The sequence below is a fragment of the Fragaria vesca genome, linkage group LG1, assembly GCF_000184155.1.
Source record: "Fragaria vesca subsp. vesca linkage group LG1, FraVesHawaii_1.0, whole genome shotgun sequence".
NCBI lineage: Eukaryota > Viridiplantae > Streptophyta > Magnoliopsida > Rosales > Rosaceae > Fragaria > Fragaria vesca.
Window position 1 is genome coordinate 11,262,360 of NC_020491.1, and position 20,233 is coordinate 11,282,592.

Consider the following 20,233-nt stretch of genomic DNA (forward strand, 5'->3'; position numbering starts at 1 on the left):
CAACATTCTCAAGAGAAAGAAAAAATGAAGTTTCCAAGAACATGCAAGCCGTGTTACTACCGTGTGATAAAGTAGTGTTAACACTTAAAACTAATTGATAATGGCTTAAATCTTATAAATTTACAAATAATGTCTTATATTCCTGATTTGAAATTAGTATAACACCGTAAATTTGGTACCTGGTAAATTCCCCGAAGTCAAGTCAATAGGCTCCAACTCGGAAATTTCAAGCTTCCTATTAAATCCAGCCAGAACCCCTTAATAGTTGGCATTCAGATGATGGATCCAAGTTTAAGCTAGAGTGTCTCACTTTGATCTTGGGTTATTTGATGCAGTTGGCTTTAGAGTTGTGAAGCAAGAATGGTTATAGTAGGGGAATTTGTAGGAGGGGCTGCTCTTGGCGCAGCATTTGGCATTCTCTTTGATGTGGTTAAGGAGGCTCTGGAGAAATCTGCAAAGTTTAAACCCCTACTCCAGACCATTAAGTCCAGTCTCGATTCTTTACGACCGGTGATCCAACAGATAGAAATGCACAATTCTGAGTTGAATCTCCCAACCCAGGAAATTGAATCATGTCTGAAGCAGATGGAGGAAGGCGTTGAGCTCGTCCGCAAGCTATCCAAAGTTTCCAAGTGGAACTGCAAGAAGCCTCGTTACACTGATCAACTTGTTAAGTTGGATGGATCCCTTAAGAGAATGATAGATATACTGAAGGTGCAGGAAGCAAGGGATGTGAAGGAAACATTGGTGCTGGTGCGGAGTATAGAGACTGTGGTTAAGCGAATTGAAGGAAATGGTTTGGTACAAAGTCAATTTGAGATCAATGGTTGTTGTCCAGTGCTTGACCATGAACCTCCTCCGACGATTATAGTTGGAGTGGATGCTCCATTGAAGGAACTAAAGAAGAATTTTCTCAAGGATGGGGTGTCAATGCTTGTACTGACCGGTCCCGGAGGATGTGGGAAAACCACATTGGCAAAAGCTTTCTGTCAAGATCAAGAAGTTAAAGGTATGTACCACCTGATCTATGAAGGGATTTATTTCGTTCTTTGCTCTAATTGGTGAAGTGTTATTATCTGCTCACTGCAAAATGTAATTGCAGTAGTAGTGTTGAGTCTTGACATCATTTAATTTGTACTACAGGTGCTTCTAGAGATAAAATGCTTAAGTTGGGTTGTTTTATAACAGTTAACACTAGGCTACAAACTTTAGCATCAGTGTATTTGTATTAGAGGAATGCTGCTTGAAAATATCAAAGGTCTAACTTAAGCTACATTATAAGAGTTAACATCAACTAATACAGCTGGTGGGAATATAATTCTGCTCATATATTTTAAATCTTAAGCTGTTTCTTGATTATTAGTAAATCTTACTGGATTCAGAATTTCATTTGAGCATTGCATTTCAATATCTAAAAGATAATTCCTTCAAAAGAGACCCAAGTTTCTCTGTTGCAATGCTGCTGTGAAAAGCTCTCCCCTTAGCTGATATTAATTAGTTCATTTGTTCATTTCATCCTTATGCTTATTTGCCAAAGCTCCTCAGATGAAACTATTGCTTTACTCAATTCTTGCTCTCTGACTTTCTTTTATTACATTTGCACAGATATATTCAAGAGAAATATCTTCTTTGTTACTGTCTCTAAAACGTCCAACTTGAACCATATTGTTCGAGAACTATATCAACTTAAGGGCTTTCAGGTGCCTTTTTTCCATACCGAAGTAACTGCAGTTAGCTGGCTGGAAAGATTTCTGAGGGAAACAGTTCAACATCCGCTATTGTTGGTCCTAGATGGCGTTTGGTCTGGATCAGAATCCTTTCTTCACAAGTTCGCAATCAAAATGTCAAATCACAAGATTTTGGTGACATCAAGATTTGCATTTCCAAGATTTGGTTCTCCGTACTACTTAGAATCACTGAAAGATGAAGATGCAATGACTCTTTTTCGTCATTCTGCCTCTTTGGGAGACAGGAGCTCTAATATTCCAGACCATATTTCAAGAAAGGTGAGTCCATAATCTATGACTCACAATAAATGTACTTATATATTTATGCCTAAGCAGGGTTTGTATTGCTTTATTTTTATGCAAAACATCCATCTAACTTCAGAAATAAGAGAAGAAAAAAGTGAACTTTACACTTGATCCCTTATTTCATCTTGGAAAGTGCAAACCAGTAAGAGATATAGTTTAGAAGAACTCTAATTGGACATGTAATACAAATAGAACTACTTAATGATTATTTGGAGAACTGAAATGCAGATAGTCGAGCGCTTAAAGGGATTTCCCCCAGCCATTAAAATGGTAGGAAGGTCACTTTGCGGGCAGCCTATTGAGATTTGGAAAAATAGATTGACGCAATGGTCTAAAGGTTCTTCTATTCTTGATTCGGAGAGTGATTTGCTTGACTACCTCCAGACCAACTTAGATTTCTTGGACAAAGAAGAAATTACTATTAAGGAATGTTTCATAGACCTTGGTTCATTTCCTGAAGACCAGAGAATCCCTGTTGCCGCCCTCATTGATATATGGACCGAGTTATACAAGCTAGACGAAGACAGCATGTCCATTCAGATATTATATGAGCTTGCCTCCCAGGGTCTGGCAAATCTTGTAAGCACAAGGTATGCATGCTTCTTTAAGTACGTTTTCCTAAAGAGAACAAAATTTTGTCTTCTAATAAATTTGTTCTTATACAATCAGACAGGATAACTGGGAGGTGGATCAATACTTCAGCGAACACTTTGTCACCCAACACTATATGCTCAGAGAGCTAGCAATCCATCAGACTAGACAGGAACCAATAGCACTGAGAAAAAGATTGATTATAGACATATGCGGAAACAATCTTCCCACATGGTGGACAGAACAGAAGTTTCAACCTGTTAGAGCGCGCTTATTATCTATCTCAACTGGTTTGTTGTTCATTCTTAATTGGATATCAGTTGCACACACTCAGACACATGCAAAGGCTTGTCTAGTATTTCAGCATTCATTTGCCTTTGTGCTCACATCATATATATATGCAGATGGAGTGTTCTCAACAAAATGGCACAACATGCAACTACCAGAAGGTGAGGTTCTAGTGCTCAACTTTCAGACAAAGAACTATGCCTTACCCGAATTTGTGGAGAAAATGGATAAACTGAAGGTTCTAATAGTCACAAATTATGGATTCTTACCGGCTGAGTTAAGCAATTTTCAACTCTTGGGGTCTTTATCAAATCTAACGAGAATCAGATTAGAGCGCATTTCAATTCCTTCTCTAATCAATGACTCTGTACAATTGAAGAGTCTGCAGAAGATTTCCTTATATATGTGTAACATAGGCCAAGCTTTTAGCAATCGCTCCTTTCAAATTTCATATGCATTTCCAAATCTAGTGGAAATAAACATAGATTACTGCCATGATTTGTTGGCTTTACCTTACAACCTTTGTGATCTTATTCATCTAAAGAAGTTCAGTATCACAAACTGTCATAAGTTATATGCCTTGCCTGAAGAGATTGGAAAGCTGGTCAACCTACAAGCTCTGAGGCTAAGGTCTTGTACACACTTGTTAGAGTTGCCAAATTCGATCAGGAGCCTCAAAATGCTATACTTTCTGGACATCTCTGATTGCTGCAGTATTAAGGAATTGCCTGAAGACATTGGAGAGTTATGCAGTTTGAAAAAGCTCCATATGAGGCAGTGTTCAAAATTGCAGGAGTTGCCCCCATCAGTTTTATGGCTCAAGTCGTTAAAGGAAGTGGTATGTGATGAACATGCAGAAAAATTATGGGAACCTTTCTTACCTTATCTCAGAAAGATGCACGTAAAGGTGGCCAAACAGAATTGGCACCCCTACTCAAATTGGAATAATCTTTTACTGACAAGGTATGTATGTAAACTTTTCTGTTTATCTAGTTGGATATACAGATATATACATGTGTGAGTGTCTATATTAAGGACTAGTTTCTAATGTCCCTTGTTATTGTGTATATCAGCTTAAATATTTATTCTAAACAGTGTGAATGTGTGATGTTGATCAATACCAGGATGGAAAAGACAGAGATAGTTGACAGCATGGTTAAATCGCAGCTAAACACAGTTCAGGCTGAGTTGCAACAAGCAGAATTTAAGGCTGAGAAAAAGGTGGCCAGAGATGATTGGTATCTCACCCAGAGTCAGGCTAATGTTGTAGTCACAAGGTATCTCAGCAGCTGTTGTCTATCTTATTTAGAATATATCCTAGCATTATTTTCACTAGCTGCTTCTACCATACATTTGCTAGCTATGGAAATTTTACATTATCTAGTTAAGGCATCTTTTCTATACAACTTTGTTTTGACAATCAGGGTGGAGAAGATAGAGGTGATGGATAGGCCAGTAAAATCGCAGATCGAGACTATGAAGACAGAGTTACAAGCAGAATTTAAGGCCGAGATAGAAGCACTCAGAGACACGTTTACAAAAAAATTTGATGTCATTACGGATTTACTTATCCACCTCATACAAGTAAAGCTTTTGTCATATAATTTGGTTTCTGACATTGTAATGATTATCAAACACTGCTTTAATAACTGCCAGTATATGTCTAGGGAAAGAATGAGAAGGAATGGGAAGGCAAGGACATTCAAGAACGAAAAACAAGTGTTTTCGGAGACAGTGAGAGTGAGACTGCCAAATCAAGACTCTGTATGGATAGAAACTCAAATAAGGTAATACACCAACTTCAAAAGGGCTATCGGCTTAACCCTCTCCTGCCTGAGGAACAGATAGCCAGGCGGTTTAGTGCATGGATCAGTAATCCAAACACCAGGTATACTTCCTTATTTCTGTATCATTTGCTGACAGAGAAAATTATATCACCGTAATATTGTTGGTGAATCATTTTATCTTCATGCATGGAAGACGGTGGAACTTGGAAATCTTTGATGCACCTAAAGAGTGGTTTATAGACTTAATGACCTCGGGCACATGGTTAACTGACTCGGTAAGTTTATCTCTATATTGCTCAAATGTCAAAGACGATGAATGAATGAAGCATTCTAATGTAATTTATGATTTTACAGCATGTAGACCTGTTCTTGTATTCTGTTCGCAAGAGAGCACATCTTCAGTCCCAATCTTCCTCTCAGTGTTGCACCATCCTGGATACTGTGTTTTGGGTAAGAATTGATGACTTGGTTAATACACTTGAGTCTTTTCATTGACATGCATGAAAGTTATTGGTTTAAGTAACTTACGTTCCTTAATTTTATAGAGTTGGATGAATGGGAGATGGGAGGATTTCCAGAAGAATCCCAAGTACTATAAGTGGGATTCAGACCTTAGGGACTATCCACTTGGCAAGTCGCCTAAATATGCTCGAAGATGGAGTGAAGTTGATCATGTAAACATTTATAATTTCATGTGCAGATGTGATTAACTATTAGCTAGCCAGTTAAATAGCATAATCTGTGTTCCTATTTGCAGTTGTACATTCCCATCAACATCAACAACCAGCATTGGGTAGCTTTATGCGCCGACATAACACGAAGAAAGTTGACTGTATACAATTCTATGCATTCTGCAGCTCAAGATGGGTTCATTTGTGACATACTGAAGCCAATGGCGACGATGTTGCCAACGTTACTTGTACAGTCGGGCTTTTACGAACATAGGCCTGAGTTGTCCCCTCTGACTACTCCGTTTAAGGTGGTACATTTAGCAGACAACATCCCACAGCAGATTGTCAGGTGAGTTAGACGATGTAAAAAGATTTACATTTTATGCTCCACAAACGGTTTAGTTAAGTGAGAATCGTGTTGCTTACAGTGGCGACTGTGGGGTGTTCATGCTCAAATACATAGAGAACTTGAGCTCCGGACTACCATTGAGTTTTGCATAAGCAGACATACAACTGTTTAGGAAGAGAATGGCATTGGAGACGTTTGCCTTGACAATGGTCAGCTCATTCATGAATTATACAGTAATTAAGATTAGTGATATTTATGCGGCACTTCACGTACTTCTTCCCACGCTCACATGGCATAGTGTATATATGATTTGCAGGTGGAGTGTTCTCAACGAAATGGCACAATTTGCTGACCTAAAAGAGCTGAAGAGCAACCGCCCTGTGAAACAAAAAAGAGACCGATTCCAAAAGATTTCCATTACAAAGTGTCAAAGTGGTAGACTGAGGACAGCAAAACCACTATCTTTGCTAACTCAGTCCTCCATTATCAGTCCAAATATGCACAATCTCGTTATATATAGCTTCTCATTTGAATTTTTCAAGGGAAAAAATAATTAATATCGTATCTGCAACTCTTTTGTGTTCAAAAGGTATATTAAACAAGACAACCAAACTTGAGTTCAAAAAACCTAGCAACCTAAATATACTCATCTTCGTTAGTTGTATTCTGGCTTTCATATATTCCTTGATTTCTCACTAGTCATTACATTTATGATTTATCAGAAGATTAATTATATTATTGTGTCAAGACAACAAATACGTACATTCATCGATGATGATTTATCGAAGTTACAGTTAATTAGAGGCCGAGCTAGTAAAACAAATTAGATGAGCTGAATTCTAGAGTTTCAGTATAAATCTATAAGACTATAACTATGTTGTTTGTTCTTGAAAACAACAGATCGAAGTCGTTCCATCGGTGGAATTCTTTGTTTTGAATAAAGATAACGTGAATTATGTAAGCCAACTTGCATGTTTTGAGGCAACATTTTGTAGGATCATAAAGAATGCGGTTCTCTCATGAAGAGATGCAATTTTAATTTGTACACGAGATTAAAGCACTACATAGAAGCTCTCAATTGGATATATAACAGGACACTATTGGAGGCAAACTAGCTATATGTACTAATTCTCAATGGGCAGGGATATATTTCCATTTAAGTTATTGAGCATAACTGACACTGAGAAGTTATGGTATAACAATCTCGATAATTAATTAAAGTTATGATTGTTGTAAACGATGAAGTCTTGCGAAGAATGGAAGTGATCATGATTACATGTGTGTACAACTCCGAGCGAATGTATGACACAAGAAAGATTATACAATACCTAAACATTCACATACTACTCATCACTATCATCACTGTCGTAGTTTTGGCATAATGATTGTAATACGTTGCTTCCACTGTTGATATTATTCTCGTCGTCGTGTTCTCTCTCATCTGGTTTAGTCGAACTTTTAAACTCCTCACCAGCTTGTTTCTCGTCTTCTGCCTTCACCAAATTGTTAACTTTAGCCACCACTGGTTTCTTAACTACAGACAGCCTAACCATTGGAGACTTGAAAATGATATTAGAATCTTGTGAACCATTCTGTTTTCCTCTGCTGCTCCAGCTATCAAAAATACTGATTTTCGTCAATGCATCTGTTGGTTTGCTATTATCTCGATTAAGCTTTTGTCTCTTTGCCGCTTTTAGTAAATCTTCATCATCATCTAAATCATCATCATGAATCCTTCGCACATAATCTTTTGAGTTACGGAACACGATTGATTTTATGATTGCTTCATCCTCCTCTTCCATCCTTTCCTCCTCCTTGTGCGCAACCGTACGTTGCAAAGCCGTCAACATCTCATCCACACTCACAGTTGCATGCCTGGACTTCATGGACTTCATCTCATCCAAAGCAGCACGAATATCCATCTCTCTCTTGGAATCCAAGGTTCTGTTCTCCAAAGACTTCATAGCATCTCCCATCTCTTCGGACTCCCTATTCTGCTTCTCCTTATCGGCTTCCTCATCCGCATTTCGCCAAGGCTCGAAATTTCGAGTCGCCCCGGCCTCCATCACATAGTCTGAGTTCTGCGGGTCCGTCTTCATCGCAAGCTCCGCTGAGCACTTGGTGCACTTGAAGTAAAACCTAAATATTTGAATTCCCAAATACGTCTCGCCGACGACGTCTTCTTTCCGCGAGTTGAACTTGGTGCCTTTGTAGATGTAGTTGCCGCAGGTTTTGCATCGGATGCTCATCGGAAGCATCATACGGACCTTGATCTGCTGGTTCTTGGGTCGCCGGACTCGGGGAAGCTTCGACGGGTTGAAGTCCGGCGGGTAGTACTTGTTGATAACCTTACGCTCTCCCATGGTGGGTGCTCTTCAGGCGCGGGAAAGGGAAGGGCTAGCTTTGATTCGAGAGACGGCAGGAACTGGGGAAAAAGGAATTTAGAGATTTGGAGAATCACAAATAAAGAGACACCAAGTAGATGGAATAACCGTAAAGTAGATGGAATAACCGTTTTGTTTTTATTTATTGATACGAGCCGGTCTTTTATATATGGAATTACAATATACTTTTTAACTACATAAAAGGAAACATAATCCTATTCTAACTTGGTAACATATCATTACACAAAATTGTAATTCATTCTTCAACTATCATTACATCAAGACACACAAAGTGAATAACTCTCATGTCCATTGTCATCTAGGATTCCTTAACCAAAACAATTCCATCTTTGATTATGATCCATTCTTATTTGAACATGTTGTAGATGGTTTACCACGTAATAAAATCGTTTACTCATAATTTCATTGTTAAACAACTTTGAGTCTAGTAACCGGAAGTCTCAAGCTTTAACCCCATAATTGGAATTCAAGTGGTTGATCCAAGTATAAGAGTATCTCACTTCGATCTTGGGTTATGTTGTTTTCTTGAATCGATAATGGTTAATCTATTGGTGATTTGGAGTGCCAAACGTTGTTGCGTTCCAATATTTGATGCAGCTGGCTTTTGATTTGTGAATCAAGAATGGTAATAGTAGGGGAATTTGTAGGAGGGGCCTGCTCTTGGAGCAGTATTTGGCATTCTCGTTCATGTGGTTAAGGAGGCTATACTGGAGTTTAAACCCCTACTCAAGACCATTAAATTCACTTTCGTTTCTTTACAACCGGTGATCCAGCAGATAGGAACGCACAATGCTGAGTTGAATCTTCCGAACGAGGAAATAGAATCATGTCTGAAGCAGATGGAGGAAGGCGTTGAGCTCGTTCGCAGGCTATCTTAAGTTTCTAAGTGGAACAACAAGAGGCCTCATTACACTGATCAACTTTTTGAGTTGGAGGAATCCCTTAATGTTGGATATACTGAAGGTGCCGCAAGCAAGGGATGTGAAGGAAACGTTGGTGCTTATGCGGAGTATAGACTGTGGTTGTTGTCCCGTGCCTCATCATGAACCTCCCCTGACGATTACATTTGGAGTTGATGCTCCATTGACGGAACTAATTAAAGAAATATACTGATGCTAGTTTGCAGAATTGCAGAGTCCCTAAACGGTTCCCGAAGAATGCTGCTTGAAGATATCAGATGTCTAATGGCATTGGAGATGTATGCCTTGACAATGGTCAGCACATCCATGAATTAATACAGTAATTAACATTAGTGATATTAATATACCACTTTGTAATCGGATTCTTCACGAGTCACTCTCCTTCACAGAGTGGTTGTTCTTCAACTCTTTCAGGTCAGGTCAGCAAGCTGTGCCGTTTTGTTCAGAACACTCCCAACTGCAAATCACATGTACACTATCCGATGTGAGTTTGTGCATAAGTTAAGTGCCATCTTCTGTCAACTCTGTCCTCCAATACTAGTCCAAATATGTACAATCTTGTTTTATTTAGCTTTACGTGTAATTTCCATAGAAAAATCTGTAAAAGTTAAAGCCAGTTGCTAGCCACACTCTTCATTTCATTTAAATCCTTGATACAAAAGAAAACTACTACTCATCACACTGGTCCAAAAGGAATTCGTTAACATATATTTAACAAGACAACCAAACCCAAGTTTGAAAAATCCAGCAACGTGGATATCCACATTTTTGTCAGTTGTATTCAGGCTTTCATATATCCTTTGATTTCTCCCTAGTCATTAATTCTTTCTTCTTTTATTTTTTGGGTCAAGACACTAGTTGTTACTATTATATTGCTTTATACTCTCCTTCCAGTTCCTGTTCAAGCCATGTCAAACTCTTTCCATGCTCTATCTTTCTCTACCTGCTCAAGCAATCTTAGTTTCCTGGGATGAAAGAAAGCTTATTAATCAGTCATCTTAACATGATAACACAGGCACATTAATGTTAGTTTTTGCGTTCATAAAGTAAACAGATATTAGAAAAGCAGGCATTACGAAACAACTGTCATTTACATAAGAAAGATAAAATAAATGACAAGAGAAGGAACATTGCACTAACCAGAAGTTAATCTGAATCTGAGGATGTTTGAGTGCGAGGCTTCAATTCCATTATCATTTTACACAGTGTTTCCCCCATATCTTCTGATTCATCCTTTGTGAATCCCCAACTCCTAAGTAATTCTGCCCCAGGTCCTCCTCTGGCAATCCCAAACTTGCGAAGATCTCCCAACCTATTCTCCAAAAATGGCAAGACGGCACTGCTAGACCGTAGTCTAGCTGCCACAGGGATGGAATGGACATCAAGAGATCCCCTTGATGAGGAGCCAATAACTGGGGTGCCCAGAAGCTCACCATGTTGGCCAACACGGTTCCCGAAGATTGAGGGAAAAGGCAAAGGTATTGGCAGAGGACATTGAGCCACTGAAAGATGGCTAAAGATTGGCCTTGTTATTGCATGCTCATAAGCCGCGTGTACCATACTCTTTACTTCATGAATTGATGCTCGCTGGCCTCCTGTTGAACAAACCAACCAATAAGAATAATTAAGCTCCAGTCCTAAAGAAAATCCCAGTATAAAATTTCATGATTTCTCCCAATACACATTTCATTAGGTACTGGACAAATTGTTCAACATTTTTTAGAGAGTGCCAAACAGAGACAAGCCTGACATATTCTGATGTTTTCTCCTAAGAAATACAGTCCAAGGCTTCAAACACAAAAACAGTTCTTTGTAATACAATTTCCACATAAGACTTATCTCAAGCTTTTAGGTCTCTCAAACTTCTAGGTAGATTTTCTAACAGCATATGACAGATTCAGTTTCTAGATATTCTTGCAATCCAATCAACCAAAGTGGCATATTCACATGCAACTTAATGCCTAAAGCATGGACTAAATTGCATGCGCAAACACCATGATCATGAACGATGTTTCAGAAGCACCACTATCAAGTATCCTGACTTAGTGCGCTAAAGATTTCCTAGGAGATCAATGAAAAAGATAATAAATATACCGATGCATTGAAAGCTCAGAAACAGTACCAGTTCCAAGGGTGCCGAGGACAATCATGGATTCTACTGATTGTAGGTCTTCAACATGCTCTGAAACCTCTGGTGTCAGTGGCTGCAAGTTCCGAAGAAAAGTTTGTTCGATCTGGTTTCCTGGATTTTACCATGCAAAATAATTAACCATATTCCTTGCTAATAACTGACGTGACAAGCAACCAAAATAATACCAGTTAAAGAAGGTGCTGGCATTGCAGCATCCAAAATTGTGACCATATTCTGTCTAGCTTGCCCTGATAGGATTTGCACAACCTCATTAACAGTCAAAGCACCAGAAGCATATGTTGAGTCTGCACTGGGCCCAACAGGTTCCATTCGGAAAGGCATGCTGACAGAATGTAGGGTAGCAGCATACGCTGCACTGCAGTGATAAGGCTTTTCATCTTTAATGCAGAGAAGCCTTGATGCTTTGCCTATGAAATCAAGTTGAAGATGATTAACATATAAGAAGTGTAAGAGAAGCTAAAAGCGTATCGATTGTACGACTAATCTTTTGTTAAAATTTTTTTTTTACAACCTAGCCTCCATGTTAAGTTTAGTATATACTTGTCTTATGCTGATTAATGGGATGAAATACTTTTCGAAGAGGAAAAATAAAAGCTCCAGAAACATAATGTTAGAGCAACAGCATGTGAGACAAAACAGTCTCAAGAAATAGACAAATGCAATGCATCTTACTTTTACTCAGTGAAGGTAGCCCGACTGGAACAATCAGTTTACATAAAGATGATAGCCTTGAAAATGAAACCGCATCATGAAGCTTCCTGCTGACTCTATGCTTTTGGCTTATAGAATCTATCGCAGAGCCAGGACCCCGTACAGCATAGAGCAACACAGGAACATTTGTGTATTCATCTGCAATACTCTCCAGAAAATCAACTGCTATCGGAGAGAAACCTCCCGAGTCATCAACAATGAACTGGAAACCCTGTCAAAATACACCAAGATACAGACTTTATATGTTTGATTCATATTGAAAATTATTTTGGTGAGTGGCTAATACAACTATCCAAATTTCATGATGATACTGGGACTCTACTATGTACTAATGCTACTGTTCATGTTCTCAAGGCCAATAAAGATGTTCCAAGTCAATATTAACCTAGGCACAGCTCATTACCTTACACTAAACCAGCCATCAACAAACATGAAAATAATCCATCAAACCAGGGAATGAATTTTACATATGAATTTACCTGAATATGGTCACACTCTTCTACGAAAAAGCGAAGTTTGTCACTCATTTCTTCTCCATGTAAACCCCCAGAAAAGGAATCCCTTCCAATCCCATAATTGTCAAATTTGTGAGTATCTATCCACAATCCACTTAACTCGTATAAACTCTGGGGATGATAGTGGGCTTTTGAATAGTCAGTCCAATATTGAACATCATTTTCTAACTGTTCCACAATGTCCCCGTCTGAAACTTCTTTTTGAGAACCATTCTCTGCACCACTGACACCATTTTCAACAGTAAAAGAATTCTCCTGCTCTTCCTGGTACAAACTTTGCAAGAACAAATTTCTCCGACGTGGTTCAGAGGCTTGAGTAGAAACATTACCATCCCTGCACATTGGTCAAGAGACAATAAATTCATCTACAACTAAACAAAAGACATACATGTAAATAAACAACTCAACATAAACGAAAATCCAAAGAAAGGGCCTCACCATGTCATAACACTTGATGGCACAGATGAACCCCCATTGTACAAAGTTCCAGATGAACTCATAGACCCAAGGGAACCTGTCACAACCCCAAATAAATCAATCATTCCACACATTCTAAACTACAAAAGCCACAAACCCAAATCAAGCAGGCAATCAAAATCCAATCTTTGCAACTTCCATACATCCTAGACTACATTATACACAAAACCCAAATCAACTGAACAATAAAAATTCAACCTTTACAATCTCCACACATGATAGACCACTAAACACACAAACCCAAGTCAAGTATAACTACCTTGAAGGTCGACAGAGAGCAGCCGAGGAGTGTAAGAAGGAACACCCTGTTGATATCAATGAACAAATATCTAAGTAAACCAAACTGAACATACAGAAAAACATGATAAAAATGGTAAAGAAAGCTTGAAATGATCGTCACACTCACACCTGGTGAGTTTCACCGTAGCGGTAGAAAACGTCCATGTTCAAAGCCTGGTTCTTGAACACTGCGTCTGCTTCTGGGTCTTCCGCCAACTCAAGTAGCTCATTCTAGAAGCAACATAAGACCATGAATAAGAATGTGCATAAGTAATTTGAAAGTGGGGAGTTTGTGGGTGTACCTGGAAGTTCCAGAAATGAGAGCCCACAAAGTTTGCGAAGCCTCCAACTTGGAGGGTCACGATTTCCCTCATAGCTTAAGATTAATATAGTAAGCAGTTTGTTGTGGGTGAGACTACTAACTAGTGGTACTGTTCCACTTAGCTTAATATAGCGAACAGCCGCCGCCTGTCGATGTTGTGGATTGAGCTGGCGAGACTTGCTTCAGCGACTTCGGCGGGCTCTGACCTTATATGAAACACGTTCGTACTCCTCGATTAGATTCGCCAAATCCTCCTCCGAACGTCTCCAAGTCGCCGTCCGGCAATTGACACCTGAGAGTGACGGACTGGCCGCAGAACTCAGAGAGAGAGAGAGAGTTTGTAGAAGACAGACAAGAAGAGAGGAAGAGGGAAAGGGTGTCACTGTTGCCGCCGCTGTTGGAATTTTGAGTTTTTTCCTCCTTTTTTTTGGCATCTGAGCAAAATTGGGCTTTCAGGGGTGAAAGGTCTTTGGGTAACGTGAGTTGGATCGTATGAACCCAGTTGAGTTGGGCCATGGGAGTTGTTCGTATTTTTCTCACATTTATCGACTACTTTGCAACGGTTCATGTATTTGTCTTAATAAATTGATTAACACGAAATATTCACTCTGAGTTTGCCCAAGAAGCCGTGTTGGCCTAAGTATTCGTATATGTGTGATCACCTAGCTACGTTGTATGGAATCGGAAGCGGAAACATGGAAGCGAAGCGTTTGGAAGCGCGGAAGCGATTTTTTTGAAAATAATTTGGAAGCGGAAGCGTTTTGGAAGCGTGAGAATAAAATAATATATACAAATAACAAATATATATCACCTAATTTTAATTTAATTTATTTATTTTAATCGTTAATTTTAATAAGTTGTACAAATTAGTTTGATTGTTTAGCAGATAACAACTCATTCTAAAAAAAAAAGATATCACTAAACCTTATAAAAATAAACTTCTTCACTAAAAAAAGTCCACCATGAAATATTGAAAGCACACATCTCTGTAGTCGATACACCTTTTATCTTCTTTCTTCACCTCTCTATGCTCTCTCGTCTCCAGGTCGCCGTCATCTTCTTTATCTTCATTCTCTCTCACTCCTCTCCCTCCTCTCCCTCCCTCAAGTTTCAAATCCTTTCTTAATAGGTCCTCAAGCAGAAGATCTGATTGATTATAGATTCCGAAAGAGATAGAGAGAAGATTGATGTGCCGTTGAATCAGTTCTCGTGCAGTGGACCATCACGCATCCAAATCAAAATCATGAGCTTCCATATTGGAAGCGTGCGCTTCCGTCGTGCTTCCAAAACCCTCTTTTCCCAGAATCACGATTCCGAGCGCTTCCGCTTCGGAAGCGGGAAACGCGAGTGGCCCGACGCTTCCGTGCTTCCTAGTCACCTAGTATTATAAAGTTGGTCAAACTGTTTAGTATAGAACCTCCATGTTAAGAGTTTGAGTCTCGACTCCTATCAGTTTGTGGCCAGTAAGTTTGAGAGCCTCTAGATTTGTGCGCCTGCAGCGGTAAATTAGTCTGGATTTGCTGGGGCCTAGGGTACTTTCGTGGACCTCAGTTTGATTACTGATTGGGTGAGTGTGTTACTAACTTACTAATGTAACCGTTGTGGCTTGCTATCTCACTCATAATAATAATACAAAAAAAATCGTGTATGTTTCTTTAAAACTTGTCAACGATGTTTTGTTGGATCATTATTTTCTTTACGCGTTTTGATGAGGACATTTCCCAACAAAAAAGTTTTTATATATCTTTTATGATCTCTCGGTCTTCTATCCTGACAAGTTAAATTAACTACAAAATTATCATTTCTCAATTATGCAAGACTTTAAAATACATCAACGTACTTTTCTCTCTAGCCTTCTCTACTAAGGTTTAGAAAAGAAAAATCTATCAACGGCGGCGACCTTAGATAATGGCCGGGAACGGTGAATATCCGAGAGAAGGTTTTTCTTCCCTCTCTCTCTCTGGTGGGTGTGTAGGGAGCGACGGTGGGGTATTTCTCCAGCGGCTTCCCTAATTCTTGTTTTCTTCTCGGTGGAGTGGCATGGAGAACAGTTTGGTGTTGGCCAACGTTGATGGCCAGATGGGACTAAATCATAATTCAGATTAAAATAAAACCATAAGGACTATTTGGATAAAAAAATCATAATTTTAAGGACTATTCAGATTAAAATAAAACCATAAAGACTATTTGGATAAAAAATTATGACTTTAAGGACTATTCATATTAAAATAAAACCATAAGGATTAAACAGATGTCGACTTCAAACCACAAGGACTAAACAAATTTCAATTATTCCAAAAAATTATCATTTCTCTTCCCTTTTCTCTCCAGACCATGGTCATGGGGTGGAGAAAGATTCATTCTGAAATCGGGATCGATGATCCTTCACTGACGCGGCTATGGCTGGCATGGTTAAAGTGAGCATGTGATGGTGATATTGTGGTTCCCCAAAGCGGAGCCCGTTTGTCCGATTGAGTCTCCGACGAGGGATTTAGGGTCACTCTAGGCAAATATGGCTTGACTTTGTTTTGGTTTGATGGTGGTTGGATTGTCTTGGATTGGGACCGAATTTGCTGCTAGTTTCGTTAGTTAGGGCCAAAGTGGTGGTCGGTTTGGTGGCTCCTTTTGTCACAACCCGGTTCTTAAGTTAATTTACGGTTATTGACTTTTGGTTACTTTGACCTTTTACCGTTTTAAGTAACCGTTTACTATTTAAGGCTCCAAGAGTTGACTTTTTCTTTTGTCAAAAATTTGGGAAAACTTTCTTCATGAAAGTCGTAGAGGATGTTAAACGGGTTCGTGGACACGTGGCATGCTTAAATCGGAGTTCGTATGAAGAAGTTATGGTCTAAAAACGAAAGTTACTATTTTGGTTGGGGGTATAAAAATGGAAACTTACCATTGAGGTAAGGTAGAAATTAGAAAGTTATGGGCTCTCTCTCTCTCCTCTCCCCGCAGCTCTCCCGATCCAGAAACTTTTCGGCCACCATCTGCCACCGTCCGGCCGAGATAGGAGGCGTGCTTGGTATCGATTTGAAGCTTGGACCATCTTTTACAAGTCTAGGTAGGTGGCAGCCGGTGTCGCGCCGCCGTGAGGGAGCACGATCGCCGGGAAGGTGCCGCTGTGCCGCGGAGGTGTTCTCGCCGGAACCCCTTTTTCCGGCCATCAAAATCGAAGCTGCCGGTCTCGTCTTGAAGCTCTCTCTTCCAGCAGCAAACCCCTAAAAGGATGCAGACGAGACCGGGTGTTTGAATTTCCTAGGGTTTTCTTGATATGTTTGGCTTCGATTACCCTATTTAGGCTTGAAATTGGACTTAGTGATAGTTATGAAAGTTGTTTGGGATGTTAAGAGGAAGATGCTGTTAAAATTTGGTAGCCATTGGGGGTCGCCGAAGTCGGCCGCAAGCCGCCGCTACAAGCGGAGCAGACGGCGGTGCCGCCGTTGTAAGGGGGTTTTCAGGGTTTTAAATGTGTTATTTTAAGGAGAGTTTAATGATGTGAAGTTTGGAATTTTTGGAGGAGTTTTTGGTTAGGTTTGGGATTTTTTCAAAGGTTGAGAATTTTGACGGTTGTTCGAATAAAAAATCCGACCATTGGATTTTCTTGGTTATGGTCCTAAAGTGCTAGAATCGATGAAGTGAAGTTGTAGATGAAGTTTGGTAAAAATCTAATTAGATTATTAGTGGGTTATTTGGGAGGATTTTGATCATTAAGTTAAAGCATTTAATTTCCTAAATTGAAGAGTGGTTTTAAGCATATTTATTGTGCCAGGATACGAAGGGAACCTCGCTTGAGTGGCGATGCAGTTATCGTCGGGCTTATGCCTAAATTTGTGAGTGGACTTTTTAGTTTTAAATAATTATGCATGCAAGATTTTATAATTTATTATGTTAGTTTCCGAGCTTATATTATGATTTCGGTTTATGAGATGATCTTGGAAATTATTTGAGTTTAGATATTTCTATAAATTCCGGATTTCATTAAAATGGTTTTATTGGTGGACTTTGAGATTTATAAAAGATTTCCGAAAATGGTATTTTCGGTACTTCTCAATCATAGATCCGAATATATTTTGACGTGTGGGACATGTCATTGAGTATTGTTGCATTGCTTGGTTGAGTGGGCCGGGATACTTATCTCGTGAGCTCGATCTAGTAGGCCGGGATACCTATCCTGTGAGCTCTATCTAGTGGGCCGGGATATTATCTTGTGAGCTCTATATGATCTTCTTATTTCATCGTATAAGGATTGTTGTATATTGTATATTGTATATTGCTAGCTAACCATTATTAGCGGTCCTCACCATAGGTGAGTAGAGCGCTTAGCGTGGGACGCTATTATAGCCTGGGAGGCAACCAATCGGTAATTATATCTATTTGTTAGCTAGCCATTATTAGCGGTCCTCACTATAGGTGAGTAGAACGCTTAGCGTGAGACGCTATTATAGCCTGGGAGGCACCGACCTGAGCCTAGGAGGCTCTTTTTTCATGGTGATAACTTTTATCCTTATTTTATTCTTCTCAGATATATATTTGATCAACCAACGGGGCTGGTTTATCTCTTTTTACGAGATTTCTTTATTTGATTTAACCAGTGGGGCTGATTTGTCCATTCTTATGGGTTTATGGATTTAAGTTATATGATTTATCAAATTTTACGTGCAGCTAAGTTTTTAAAGCTGAAATGTGGGAAAGTATTTAAATTGAGTATTTGTTAAATTATTGAAATTATTTTGTCCACTCACTCTAACGTTTTTAAATTACTTTCCCCTGGGCCCTTTGGTTTTAAATGCCCAATTTGCAGGTTAAGTATAATTGAGGTCGAGCGTACATGAAGTCGAGACATAGTCAGAGGCTGCTTCCGCTTAATCTTTATTCATTGTTATTCTTTCATTATTAGATATGCTCTGATCACTAGTTAGTGAATTAATTTTGTTTATTGTTGGTTGTGGGATTATTTTAGTTGAGTAATTGATATATTGGGAGGTGTGATGAACTTGGGGCGCATGAAGGCTCCAGGTGTTGAGGATGAATGTTTGGTTTTAGAAGTGTTAAGTTGGATTTTTCAAGTAAGGGTTGTCCATTTTCAAGGAAGGTTATGCCGGATTTTCGGTAAATTGACCCTGCAGGACTTACCTCAGGTTTCAGGATGAAATTCAGGGTGGGTCCTGACACCTTTGCTGGAGTCGGCGACTTCGAGGGTAGCGATAGAGATGCGATGTTGCTTGGTGGCAGTGATCTGCTCCAGCGTCTTGGGCTAATTTTGATTGTGTTTGGGAATTGGGCCTCAGGCTCCAAGGCCTTAGTTGAGGACATAGACTGTGCCTGGAGTTTTTGGGTTGCGTGACTCATGTTAGATCCTGGGTCACCCGCTCTACGTAGGGTGGTTTCGAAAAAAAATAAAAAATAGGGAAGCCTAACATGTCATGGTTTTGTTTGAGGTGCACACTATGGTTTGTGACATAATGGCAGGCTTAAGTTTTCTTAAGTTTCTAGGTAGTTTTTCCTGGTTCAATTCTTTCATAGCCCGCGCACGGGCGAATCGTGTTTATGTTATACTCGTACTTTTAGGTTTTAATACAATGACATTCCTTTAATAAAAATTTAAAAAAAAACCTACAAAATTATCACTTTAATTGGTTTATTCATTTGAAGATCGAAGGTGATGCTCATGTTAGCTTCACGACGCTTAATTCAAGCCGCGAGGAGCTTACACAACATAGGTGGATGAAGCTAAGGCATATAGTGTCAAGGTTTCCCATTGTGGGCGAAAATACCATCTCTTTCCCTACTTATTGGTGGATGATGACATCGGATTAGCTTAAGAAAGTCATTGTATCAAAAGCAAAGATGAGGAGTCAATAGTATAAGGAATCCATGGATTATTGAAAATAAATGCAGAAAATGTAAAGAGAACAACAAAAAGCTTGGAGGCTACATTGTGTTGTTCATTGATAGTGAGAAAATAGGTTACAAGAGTATTTATAGCAATAGCTAGGTTGATATGATAGAATAACAAAATTACCTTAATGTACCATACTCATCTTAATAAATAGTAATGGATGGCAAATGAGAAAATTTGGAGGTTATAATAAAAGGAAAATGCCTATTAACCTTAATTTAAAAAAAAAAAAAAAAAAAAAAATCCCCACTAAGAGCAGTTGCACCAATGAACCAAGGGCAATTGCTAATTTGCTAACAAAATTGGTACATGTCAATCTACTATTCATCAGATATTAGCAATTACATTCAGTTTTGTAATGCACCAATGTACCAATAAAATGCAACTCTAATGCCAATATATTATATGGCTTTTAAAATTAGAATCTCATTTGAATAATGACTGTTAGATTTATAACAATCAATCCTAACCTTTGGTAGAATCCCACGTGAGTGTGGGAGCCATATAATCGGTCGGGCAATAGAGTTGCCAATTTTTGGTCATTGAATTGGTCGACTTAGTGGGGCCCATCAATTGGTCGACTGATTCTATACTACTGCATTCTTTCTTTTCTTCATTTTCATTGATTGGTCATCCAATCAGTCGCCTGGTGCAATTGCTCTAACAAAATCAGAATCTAAAATTCTCATCAATCCTCTAAACTCTTACATATCTATTCCCACTAACAAAATTTTTAACTTTTAGTGGTTTTTCTGTGACCAAATTACCCTTGCCTATTATCTTTATATCTCTCCTCCAACCTCCATCTCTCCTTTCCCAGATTTGTTTCTT

The 20,233-nt window shown here is 39.0% G+C and overlaps 3 protein-coding genes across 3 annotated transcripts; 1 reads left to right on the top strand and 2 right to left on the bottom strand.

Annotated features, from left to right (window-relative positions):
• The first annotated feature begins 267 nt into the window (after nt 1-267).
• LOC101303645 (probable disease resistance protein At5g66900-like) lies at nt 268-5,913 on the top strand. The gene is made up of 13 exons (XM_004288017.1): nt 268-1,009; nt 1,606-2,006; nt 2,262-2,623; nt 2,703-2,914; nt 3,029-3,875; nt 4,037-4,189; nt 4,337-4,496; nt 4,580-4,800; nt 4,893-4,974; nt 5,054-5,149; nt 5,245-5,373; nt 5,457-5,719; nt 5,799-5,913. Exons 1-13 carry the CDS (start codon nt 361-363, stop codon nt 5,869-5,871), a joined length of 3,648 nt encoding a protein of 1,215 aa, XP_004288065.1. The 5' UTR covers nt 268-360; the 3' UTR covers nt 5,872-5,913.
• Nucleotides 5,914-7,062: 1,149 nt separating this feature from the next.
• Nucleotides 7,063-8,164, bottom strand: LOC101297297 (coiled-coil domain-containing protein 94 homolog). The gene has a single exon (XM_004289188.1). The coding sequence runs from the start codon at nt 8,080-8,082 to the stop codon at nt 7,063-7,065; it is 1,020 nt and encodes a 339-aa protein (XP_004289236.1). The 5' UTR covers nt 8,083-8,164.
• Nucleotides 8,165-9,875: 1,711 nt separating this feature from the next.
• LOC101303936 (protein misato homolog 1-like) lies at nt 9,876-13,835 on the bottom strand. The gene is made up of 9 exons (XM_004288018.1): nt 13,481-13,835; nt 13,308-13,409; nt 13,159-13,204; nt 12,861-12,936; nt 12,387-12,756; nt 11,869-12,118; nt 11,361-11,603; nt 11,167-11,286; nt 9,876-10,639 (listed from the first exon to the last, which is right to left on the bottom strand). Exons 1-9 carry the CDS (start codon nt 13,550-13,552, stop codon nt 10,191-10,193), a joined length of 1,728 nt encoding a protein of 575 aa, XP_004288066.1. The 5' UTR covers nt 13,553-13,835; the 3' UTR covers nt 9,876-10,190.
• Between the last annotated feature and the right edge of the window lie 6,398 nt (nt 13,836-20,233).